General features: G+C 35.7%; 2 protein-coding genes across 7 annotated transcripts in view; one reads left to right on the top strand and one right to left on the bottom strand.

The window, feature by feature from the left end:
* Positions 1 to 12470, top strand: part of RPS24 (ribosomal protein S24) — a 559366-nt gene that overhangs the window by 401461 nt on the left and 145435 nt on the right. The window lies entirely within an intron of this gene.
* The window catches only part of DLG5 (discs large MAGUK scaffold protein 5), a 101858-nt gene continuing 94516 nt past the window's right edge, over positions 5129 to 12470 (bottom strand). For both annotated transcript variants that reach the window (XM_048946528.1, XM_048946529.1), the window contains 3 exons: positions 12141 to 12250; positions 10251 to 10360; positions 5129 to 8055 (listed from right to left, as the gene is read on the bottom strand). In XM_048946528.1, coding sequence (XP_048802485.1) covers positions 7952 to 8055; positions 10251 to 10360; positions 12141 to 12250 — 324 coding nt within the window. In that variant the 3' untranslated portion in view covers positions 5129 to 7951. The remainder of the gene's footprint in view (positions 8056 to 10250; positions 10361 to 12140; positions 12251 to 12470) is intronic.

The raw sequence follows: 12470 nt of genomic DNA, 5'->3' as shown, positions 1-12470 counted from the left end.
CACATCTGACAAATAGCAGAAGGCAAGAGAAAAATGAGATAAATCCTCTGAACAGATTTGGTTTGCATCTGATACCCTTGAAAAGTTGTCTCTGGATTAAAGACCTCCTTTAAGAATTCAACAGTGAAGTAACAGTCTGTTTCAAAGCTTGAGGTAAGACTGTGGCAGAGCTAGAAACTTTCTGTAAACAAAGCTTTCCTTGCTCCAATAAATTTCATTACTTTGTGCCAGAAAGCAGCTCTGTTCCTTTACCAGTGTTAACTTTAATGCCTGGAAAGCAGTATTTCCATTTGTTCATGTGGTAGTAAACCTGTTATTCCATTCAACCTATAAAAGGTGAAGAGAAGAGCCAGCAGGAATGAAGAATCTATAAGAGACTTCAATGCAAGTTTGCTTAGCTTAATAAACAAAAGCTGAAAGTGCGCAGTATCACTCCGAGGCTGAGAAATTAAACTAGAACAAGGACAAATAAGTATGAAGGTGCTACTGATGCATGTAGTTTGGACACCAAAGTACTAAAACTAAGGGAATTTGGAAGTTTCACTATCAAACTACTGAAAGGAAGAAAGAAGATGCCTTTCAGACCATGGTTTAATTGTTTACAAGGGGATTTCTATTTCAGAGTGGACCGCACTGCAGCTAAACTAAAAAGGATCTTAAAGAGTCCTCACCTTCTAACATCCAGCAATACTTTGCTATACTTTCTTTCCATCATATTGTATAGTACTGACCAAATCTTCTAAAGTGTTATCATACAGAGGGATCACAATAAAAATTGGCCTTTAGTGCAAAAGCAGGGCGGGAAAGAAACAAGACGTGAATTCTGGTGAATTCTAACATTTCAGACCTCTTCTTATAAACTGATCTCTTTTAACTTCAGTAGCAACTTAAGTTATACCAAAAAAGGTTAAAAACAGAATAACAACAGTTTATTTCTCCTGAAGGTCAAACAACATTTGTGAATTTCTGATTTGTAGTAAGTCATTTCAGCTATACTTCTGCATACGTTAACAGCACTGTGTTACTACAGAAAAAGAACAGTGTAGAGGGAAGTACAAATTAATTCAAAACTTGCAGCCTCTGTAAGCCACCAGAGGTGACAAAATCCTAAGGCAGGTGTGTGGACTTTCTCAAGTTGTCTTCTGTTGCTTACCAAGTCGTTTCTCTTACGAATGTAGTGCTGACACTGTTGGAAACATGGTAAGGCATCGCTTTCAGACTTGGAAGCCTTGCTAAAACATAATCCAAAATTGTAGACTGCTGCATATTCAAGTGAATCAGGCACTGCTGCTCATGAAGATCATGAACAGGGAGCATAATAAGTGCCTAGAACCAAATCAGTAATTAATACAGAACTGCAGAGCATGCGTTATGAAACAAACTGACTTTGCATAATATCCTCAAATACTTCAGCATTAGATAAAAGGGTAAGGAAGAGAGAGATTATGTTACATCAGCAGTGGAAAAAAAAAATCTTTCTGAGTTTAAATAAGTAGGAGAGCACTGCTAAAAGTGAAGAATCAAACAAGGAAATGGTGCAAATAGAAAGGCTGTGCTGCATGGAAACACACATACCAGCAGCAGCGAGACTAAAGCAAAGGGAAAGGGAATATGCATCCAATCATAAAAGAAGGGTCTGTTTTTTGATTTACCCATACCAGTGTTCTCCAATAAACCAGAAGTTCATTCCTATTCCGAGAAAAATTTCAAGGAGCACTTGCCAAAGTTATCTATCTACATACACAAGCAGCAGTGAAGAAATAACAGAAAGGATAAATACAGCTGTAATTACTAGTCAGAAATCTCATTTTAACAGCATTCTGCTCTACTTAGCACTCTCCTGGGAAGAGGAAAACTCATCAAATTGCCAAGGTTTCCCCTAAAATGAAAAATATTTGCACACTCTTCTGAAGCACCAAGAGGACTCAAGAAGGGCTTAGCCAAGGTACAGTATGAAGCCCTGGAAGTCACAGAACTGCTGACATGTCCTATAAGTCATCCAAGCACACTGAGGCCAGGACTTGAAACATCTTGCTAGGGTTAGCTCATGCAAAAACTGAAGCATTAGGAAGTATCAAATGGAGTACAACTGTGGATTGAAGCCAGTGCAGTCCATGCTTCTGAATTCAAGCGTCTCCTGGAGTCCAAATTCTGTGGCTCTAAGGGAAACTCTGCTATGTAAGGTGGGGGCAGATGGAAGAAGACATGCAACAGATCTTACAGCTTCATTTGAGTTATTCTCTAGCTGTAAAGTACTCACTCTGGCCCAAACTGAATTACATTGTACCACCCTAAAAATTCTAAATAATTGAAAAGTGAATCAGTCACAGCAGGTCTCAAAAGATCACACCATAATTGCAGCTATTAAAGACACATTTTTTACTGCAGCACAAGACAGGGAATAAAAGCTGGGGTATTCATTTCACATTTGTAGCCAGAAACTCTGCAGGGTCACACAGCTCAGCCAACCATAGGTACAAGCAATACGCATCTGTAACTGTGGGACCAACCTTAAGGGTTGTTGATGACTTGCAGCATGCATCACCATTCTGGAATTCTGCTCCACGTATTTGGGGTTTTCAAAATTGTGCTGCTTATTTTTGCATCACAAATCTACCTGGTACTAAAACAGTGTAAGCAATTGACAACACATTCAAATCATACCTTCAAAGTAAAACAAAAGTTTTTCTCTCGTGTGAGCCTGTAACTTAACACCACCAATTCCACTGAAACCATCCTCTCAAAACGGTGAAAGTAACTGTCATCAAAGAACTACAAGATTAAAATCATACTTAGAGCCTTTGCGTTTATTAGAATTGAAACAAGAGATTTTCAGTCCTGTTATGGCTTGTACTACGTAAATATCAGACAAACTTCAAACTGAAACACTGAAGTTTATCACAGGTTGACTGTAAACACCGCCTTAAACTGGATTAATCAATGAGATTATTTGAATAAAGTAATTTTACTACTTGTAGAAAAATCTAGTCAAGTTATGAGGATTTTGATTGGCATTATTTTTAATGAGATAAGATGAATCAGCAGCAAAACCAGAAGTTCTGGGAAAAGGGCTACTTCCTCTGCAGAGCAAAGTCACTGTTTCAAGAAAGCTGACTGTCCCCTGCCTTCAGAGGAAGAGCACGGGGAAGATTATATAAGACATGTCACTCACATTTGCACTGAAAAGACTTCAAAAGAAAAAAGCCATTGCATATTACAGTGTAGTATTACCAGAGATATTTTAAAATGTTCAGCACTGAATGACTTGGTTTCAATCTTACAGAATTCACTTGTTTTGTTTTGTTTTTTGTAAGAAATGCAGTATGTGCCTAGATTAAGTTAAGGGTTCACTGTACTTGTTTTCAGAACTTTAAAGAGATCTTTTGGAAGCCAGGAAGGAGACAAAATATTATGAAAAGCCAGTGCTGACATTTAGGTAGTAGGGCTTTTTTGTTTGTGTTTTGGCATTGTTTTTTATTTGCTTACCGGAGGTAGTATCCTAGTCCTTAGAGATTCCCTCTATACAGTGAATGAGTGAAGGAAACAGTCATAAATCAAGACAGAGTATCTCTGAGAATGTTCACAGCAACTGATGTTATTTCAAGACGCTGGGCACAGAAAATAACCTAGTCAACACACACAGAACATAATGTTCTGGTAGTAAAACATAGCAATGACAGATAATTCATAGTAACGTGAAATGACCAGGCTACAAAGTATAAAGATATTGGTGATTTGATTTTTAAAATGATGTGAAGAGGTCTGCCTCTTCCCCTTCTACATTTTTGGGGGAAATCTTTTGTTAAAAAAAAAAAAAAAAAAAAAAAAGAAAAAAGTTCACATTAAATAATTCCACACTTTACACAGAGGAAAAAAATAAACAACAAAAAACTTATTGCTTCTATAAGAGATACATGATCTTGAGCAAAATTAATCACAAACTCATAACTGAATGAGATCCACTAAAATCAAAGATCCTTAAATGTATCTTTCTTGCTGTTATTAAACAAAATTACCATATGCAATGGATATAAAATATAAAACATTTTCAGTACTGAAAGGGCTACAAAATAACTTTCAGTATTTAGAATAGGATTTGGGTTAATTTGCAACATGCTTTTTATGCACATTGTATCTAAAAACAAAACAAAAATTAAGATAGTATTTAAATTTCAAGTTGTTAAGCTAATCTAAAACTATTTGTTATGTAAGAAATTAACAACCACTCTTCTGAAAGCTTGTAAGGAACTGTTTGTTAAAACAGTGCAGAACAATCCCAGGTTAAGCTAGCGCGTTTACGCTGATGTGACAGAATCTCCTATTCACCTGGTTGTGGATTCAGGTTGTGCTACTAAAAGCATCTCTTTGAATACTAAAAGAAAAAGAATATAACTTGGAAAGTTAAACATTCGCATATTCATCAGAAATGTACTTTTTTTTTTTAGAGAAAAACACAGAGGCATTTTTAAAGTAAAACAGCAGAGACCAGAGGCCAATGGAAAAAAACATAAACAAAAATACCTGTCTTTAAAAGCGATCAGGTGATTAAATAAACCGCAAACTTTACATTCACATGTAAGAAAATTTTCAAGAAGAGACCAAGCACCATTTCTGTACTGCTGAGTTCCTGCTGCAGGCCTGGGACCTTCACTAGGCATTCAAAAACACCAAACTCTGCCCTGCTGGATATTTCTATATTTCACAGCAATCTCTTTCGTTTCCAAACCAGTGCACATTTTTTCCACTGTCAGCGTGTTTCAAAAGAAACTGTCTATTGTGAAATGGAAATGAAATCTTAAGAGATTACATGCAGCCTTAAACATAATTCTGGAAAAGATCAGAAGACTGAACTTAAGCCACGAATACATCCCTCTGAGATGCATCTAGGAAAGCTGGTCAAGACTGTTGAGCACAATGACTGGCATCTGCTGAAAAGGATCATGAAACAAATGTATCAGAGACTGGAAAAGTACCCACATCTGATGTAGAAGGGTTGGCAGCTGCCAGACTAAGTCTGTGTCTAGCAAACCCTTGCCCTACTATTCTGATCACAGTTTGCAATGCAGAGGCCTGTAAGCAAGCAGAAAAATACTTGTTGATATATTAACAACATATGATACAGGTGAGATGGATTGTATTCAGCCATTTTATGCCACAGTTTAGCTATGGGAAATAAAGTAAAAATTTACAAGCAGAAGGGGACATACTGCAGATTTTGTTCTCTAACCACATTACCTTTAAGGCATTGTCAAAACAGGCACAGAGCTATATTCCTATTTAAACACCTCGATAAAGTTCTTATTTTGAAAACAATGTTCAAATCTAGGTCCACCATATAGCATTATAAAATCAAATAGTGTGTCAGATAACTTAATGAGAGATAAAGGAATCTCACTCATGTTTAACCGAGCCTTCAACTCTACTTCCTTGTGATCAGTAGGCATGCATGGCATGGCTTTTACTGACTGACCTGCCAAAACCTGCCTATCCTCATTTAATTTGTACTCTGTTTGAAGGTGGTGCCAGAGTGGTTTTTGGAGCTGTTTTTTGGAGGGAGTGTTTTTGGTTTTTTTGTTTGTTTCCTGAAGAAATGCAGAGAAGGAGCATGTCCTGTCTCACAACGAAAGGCCAGTTGTAGGTACTCAGGTTGCTGACCATCTTCCAGTCTGGTTCCTGCTCAAGCTGATAATTTAGCATTTGAGAATAAAGCAACTGATGAAGCAGAAAAATGTACAATAATAGCTTTTCCTGAATTTAACTATTAACAGAATAGGTTGGTGTATCTGAAGCATAAAGACTGACACATGAAATTCTACATACATTTTAACTATTAATAATTGCTTCACCATTCAGATTTTACCTGAAATTCAGGTAGGAATTCTCAGGGATACAAGTATTGAAAGTAACAGTAATATATTCATTCTCCCATTAAATCCTGCATTTGCAGGAAACAAATAGGAAACAAAGCATCCGTTTGAAATCCTTACATACCACTTGGCCACAGAAAGTTAAAAATACGCTAACAAAATCTCCTTTCTTGTCTCCAGCAGTTTTTAAAAGTCTTTGGCATTTAAGTACACAAGGCTGGGTAAAAACACTAAACCAAAATTTGTTTCTTTCAAGATGGACACTTAAACTTATATATAACTTTAGGCAAAAAATAAAATGTATTTTGAGACTCAACTAAGTCAAGTTATAGAAAGTGACCTTTATTTAGTAATCAGTTTCTTTAACTTTTTTTTTTTTGATACAAAGTGACATTTTTATTTTAGTACAGAAAAATCATGTCAGAACAGTACCTGTCTGTTTCAGTTGTACCACTGAAGTCTACTCTGACCTCAAACTTTAAAAAACAAAGAAACAAAAATGAAATAACTGAAAAATAACTGCTGTCCCTCACCATGACAAATACATGCATACCATCTTCTATTTCATTTATATATATACACACAGTATTACAACAATATAGTAGAATAGTAAATAAAATAATACTGTATATATATATATATATGTTTTGTATGTATTACAGTTCAAAAATACTCTCTCTATATAGCATGTAACTATATATAGTACTTTGAACTATAAAATAGCATCTGCAAAATGGAATTTAAATTTAGGACCAAATGTTTCTTTGAAGACCTGTGCAAGAAGAATCCCTTTTTCATTTCAACAAGCTGCAAACAAAACTGTAGGTTGTAGTGTAAAACTAGAAACCCCTACATAATGAAATGTTAGGAACAACGACTGAAAAGCAGTTCTACTGAAATTATATTTTAAAAACAATTAAAATACAGTACCCAAAAAACATGGCACAAGAGACAGAAGAGACAGGTAAAAAATCTGTGTTAGGAACACAGAGTCAGAAGTGCAAAAAAAAAAAAAAAACAAAAAACAAAAAACAAAAAACAAAAAACAAAAAGGAAACTGATACAATGGAGTTTGGTACAATAAGTAAGTATTGCAATCAAAACTAAACAATCACTTACTTTTTACAGTGAAAACATTAACAATTCAGTACCTTTCTACAGGCTTTTAATCAAAGCCCTAAACCTGTGGCTGCTCTTAAATAAAAAACTATGTGAATGCTACACACTGAAATACAAAGCTTCAGAATTACCCTGCAAAATTGCACCAACGTAAGCTTTCCATATTTACAGTATCTGAAAGTGACAGAACACAGCATGCTAGGCCTAGCTTACGACTCTTGCCCACCTGTATTTATCCAGGCCCAACAACCAAAAATTGTTATTTCTCAACACACAATAAGTTTGGATTGTTCAGTTATATTATGACATTTAAATATCAGATTCATGCATAAGACAAGAAACAATGTCTTTGACAGACAAGTGTTGACATAATACAAACAGTGGTCTGCCCTGTAAAAGAGTGTACTTCCTTCTGAACTTACTCCCAAGACGTACCAATAAAATCCTGTATTATCTGGTTGTCAAGTCAATGTGCTTAGAAATGGTAAAAACTGCAGGTAAGAGTCATGTGCATAAACCATTCACTCATACTCAGAATTTCACTCTGTTTTGAAGAGTTACCTCATTTTGTGAAAGGACACAGAGTTATAAAATAAAACAAAAACAACAAAAAAGACATTCAAGTAAACAGCAACAACCAAATACTTTTGAAAAGGTTTTTGTAAACTTGTTGTTCTACAGGGTTTTGCAGCATTGCTAAATTGATTATTTACGGACAAGTCCACACAGGCTGTAACCCACATGCCAACCTGTCACATGTATAGCAGAAGAGACAAGCTCGGTGAAGTGATCTACCCTTCCCAAATGCCTTGTTGGTTCTTCTTGTGTTCAGTGTTATCGTTCCCCTTCATGAAACAGGAATCACTTACTTACATCTTTATAAAGACAGAAACGGGCAGAGTCCATTGAATAGAAAGTTAGTTGGTTATTTACACCTGCAAAGCAGTTTCACAGCAAAAATAAATCTACAGTGGGCCAGCTGGGATCCACAGGACTTTGTTTTGTTCTTGATCGACAGTTGTCATAATCTGAGTGCAAATGCTTGAAAGGGCTCCTCCCTGGACAATGCCTAGAGAAAAAGATTTCCCCCCCACCCAAAAAAAAAAAAAAAATTAGGTTGAAACAAACAGTTATGACTAAGTACAAAGAGCAGTCTTGGGCATTTTTATGATGTTTATCAACAGATCAGAATTAATTTACTCAATTCAATATTTTCCAGATGCATGAGTATTATAACAAGGAGAAGAATAAACAGAGCAAGGAGTCAAATGTCAGTATACAGTCCCTTCTGCTAGCTGTTGAAATAGCCCAGGGAAGCAGTAGAATTGATGGGTATAATTAACTAAGACAACTGTTTTGTTAGTCTTCCATATACTATTTTCAGAGGCATCAGGTGGCAGTTTAAGTCTAAAAATGGTCAGAACATACAATATAATAAGCCTTCTCTGTTCAGCACGTAGTGCTACAGGTTTTGAATTTATGTGGTAATATACATAGAGACTATAGCTGTAGCAACTAGGTACTATTTGCAAATATTAGAAACAAATTAAGAGGCAGCTTACAGAACACAGAACAAAATAAAACAGCTGTGGTTGCTACCTCAACTCTTACTAGCAATTATACTCAAAGAACACACGACCAATAGCAAGCAACTCCCTGAAGACTGATTCAAGAGGTAAACAAAGAACACCCTGCATTCTGCCCTTGCTAAAGATACCAGTTATAAGCAGTATTATAGAAGAAGTAAAAGGCCAACACTGACACAGAAGGGGAAAATGTGGAACCCTTAAGACTTAAAAAGTGAGAAACTTCGTGACTTGAGAAATACATCAATTAAACATCTGGCCTAACACTAATGCTGAAAGCATACAGGAGTCTACAAAGCTCGAGATGTAATTTCCAGTTCTGAGAAGACAGAATTTAATTTGTGTAAAAAATGTAAGTAACTCTGCAGTATATACTGCAGGTACTGATGTCATATAAATTTGGATACAGAATGCAGAAAAGAACAAAGCCTACGAAAGGTGATTAATGGCATTTAGGAACAACTTAGATTACAAGTTGTGCTTATAATTTGGTACAGGAAACAAAGCCAGTTCAAATGATTCATAAGCAAAAAAAAAGAAAGGCAGCACTTAAAGTAGTCACAGAGTTTAAGTTGCAGAGTATCCCATACAGCTTCATGAGGAAGCTATTAGACCTAATATGCTTAACTACAGCCTTATCTTATACACCAAGTTATGATTTCAACAAGCTTACACATCAGTGCAGTTTGAACAGCAATCCTATCTGACTACCATCATCTGGAAAAGCTGATGACAGCTGGAGACTGCTATACTAACACTAACAGAGGGGGGCCCCTCCAACAAGCCACGTGAGAAGGCACGTGAAGCACCTTGTTTAAGTGAGTCCACTTTCACTATCAGAGGGAGATTATAATACAACAAATGCCTTAACAATTAGCAGAAGATAGTGCATGAACATCATTTAGATTAATATTTGTCTTAGGATACACCATGACAGCTCTATACTAAATGTATCCTTCACCTTCCACTCCTCTGCGCTTGGCAAGTATATTTCAAAATAATTCTGTAAGAATCTCATTGTTTTGAGAGCCTGAGGTTGGGTTCTGTTTGGTTTGGGTGCTGTTACTTTTTTTCTTCATTTTAAGTTGTGTTGCCATTCATGTTAAAATGGATAGGATTTCACCGTTACTCTTTTGAATGCATATAGAACCATAAGAAAGTATACTCTGAAACAAGTACAGGCAATTTATGGACACAGCAGCATTTCCCTGGGAAAATATTAGCTGCAGTCCAAGATTTGAGTTACAAATCTAAAAGTGTTGAAAAGGCCTCTGATGTTTTTTACTTTAAATTACAATGCACTTTTTGTTCATTAGTTTGTTTTTCTTTTAACATAACTACAGAACAAATTATCCCTTATATGTAATAAAGCTGACAACATTATTAAATTATCTTCGCTGTAGTTTTGGTAGCCTGGGCTTGTAATAAAACATTCTCAGATTCTCCTTGAAATACAAAATTCATAAACTCCTAAAAATCAAAACACGTAAAAGCGAAGGACAGCACTTGTATCTAGAGATTTTCTCTCCCAGAGCAAGAGGTTGCCAAGTATGGAAGTAGAATGAAAAAATAACAGCCAACCAACTAACCCCTTGAATCAAACAACATATTTCAAATTACAGTATAAAGTGAACAAATTGCCACAGTATTTCCAGTGAAACGCTGATTAGATACTAACCTGTAAAGTACTTGCTATACTCTTGTTCTATTTTTTGAGCTGTCTCAAACTGTTCTTTGGAATGTTTTTGTGTAACTTTGTCCCTCAGGAAGATTGGGTCTTTTTGCTCTCTGCAAAAAAAGAAAACAGGAACAAAGAGATAGAAAGAAAAAGATTATTATCATTTTTTTTTTTTAATCTGACTTGAAATACATAATTGCCTTTAGTTTGGTGAATGTGAGGAACCAATTAATTTGCAACCATAATGCTGTGAACAGACTGCCATCTACTGTGGTTCAGCAGTATTGACATAGGCATGAGAATCATTTCTGTTCTACAGATTTCTATTCGCTGTAGAAGAGCAAGAGTCTTCCTTACATCTCAGAGATTGGGTACAAGCTGAAGGAGAAAGAACACTAGTGCTCTGTACACAGAATTAGAACCATGGCCCTGCTCATTTAAAGGGCCTAAAATAAAGAGCACTGTGCTAATGGAAAGTAAGAGAATATTCTCCTCATTTCTACCTATTTCTCTGTCACCTTATATAAGACGCATCAATGAGGTCAGTGTTGTACAAACTTGTGGATAAAATAAGAAAAAACATAAGGAGAATTGGCAAAAAATCTTCATTTAGATCAAAGCTTGTAGTACTTTTCTTTGAATAAGGCTTTGATTTCCCAGTAGGGGATTCTGTAAAAGGAGGCAAAGTTTATAATCAACTAGTAAAGTCATATAGATATGTACTGACCCAAAATAACTATTGTTCTTTATAAAAGCAAGAAATAAGGCAAAATTTATTTTATAAATAATTACAACTTAGCTTCAGTGCTGTGAGGGATTGTGAAATTATGCAATCTGGAGGTGGGGAGAAAAAAAAATAAATACACAGAATGCTGACAGAAGTTGTGGTAAACAAAAAAAGTTTTTCAGAAAGACCTTAGCTGCCCAGAACAGGCAGAGGCAAGTGCCAGTTCATCTTTCTTGAAAGCTATTAGAAAGCTTTGCTTCCCGACACTTAAAAAATAAACAGCTTTGATGCTCAATACACTATTTTCAAACAGGCTCAAGCTATCATGATATGACAGCTTCATTTATCATTCCATATCATTCCACAATCCTAATGAAATACACGACAAAACTTTGTCTTGCTCATATTTGAAAATGGCGATACTTATCTTCTTTATTAAACAGTCCTCATATTTACCTAAAGATCAAGAATATTAGTCTTCAACTTTCAAAATGAAGACAGTAGAAGTAAAACAAAATTACTTCTTAATACTTATGTAGGGAGATTACGTCACTTTTTCCACTTCTATCAAAAGGTACAAATGCTTCCTAAAATATCAGCAGAAAGACCGGGGTTTTTAACTCCCAGATTCTGTTCCTGACTATTTTTAAAAAAGAAATTCCCAATAACTTAAGGAGCACTGCCTGACAAGACCACAATACATTCACTTTATGGAAAAGGCTGACTTCCATTGCTGCTTTTACTGGAGAACAAAGGTGGTAAAGTCAAGGTTAAGGATCAGTTGCCTAAATTGTAAGAGAGGAAACTCAGTGCATTCTCACACTTGGCCCCACTGAGAAGGATGAAGCTCTTCATTTAATCCCCAATATTATCATGAATCACAATCATATCTATCTTATGGCTTACACAGTGGTGTGACTGAGAACCTGAATACCTCCTTAAGTACACAGAGTTTGTTATATGTTGTTTGATTTCTGAACGATTCACTTAATTGTAATGCAATCAAAATAAAATCAAGATCATGTGCTTCACAGGTGGCTTTTGTGAGGATTAATTTCTGCATTTGATATACAGTTAAGATAACTAGGATGAAAGAAATAACAAAGACTCAGAATTACTTTGTTAAAATAAACATCACAGAACTACATCCCTCACAGACTTACTTGATTTGTTTAGCATTTTTGTAGCGAATAAAAATTACTATGGGGTAGATATGAACACTGTGGAGCCGTTCGATGGCATGAGGAGCGATGTCAAGCAGACAATGACAATCCTAAGATTAAATGTAAATGAAAAACATTCTTTCAGTTAGAGAGCACAAGCACACCTACAAATCCCCCACTTCTTCCCTTACTTAAATCACAGCAACCTGACACTTTCACAACGTGTTTAACATTTAGCAGCTACTGAACAATTTGCACCCATAAGAAAAACTGCAAGAAGTTGCATTTACAAAAAACATACATCAACAGAAATCCAAGTATTTGAAGTAT

The sequence above is a fragment of the Lagopus muta genome, chromosome 5 (genome assembly GCF_023343835.1).
Source record: "Lagopus muta isolate bLagMut1 chromosome 5, bLagMut1 primary, whole genome shotgun sequence".
In the NCBI taxonomy this organism is placed as follows: domain Eukaryota; kingdom Metazoa; phylum Chordata; class Aves; order Galliformes; family Phasianidae; genus Lagopus; species Lagopus muta.
This window is presented reverse-complemented; position numbering and strand designations above follow the sequence as displayed.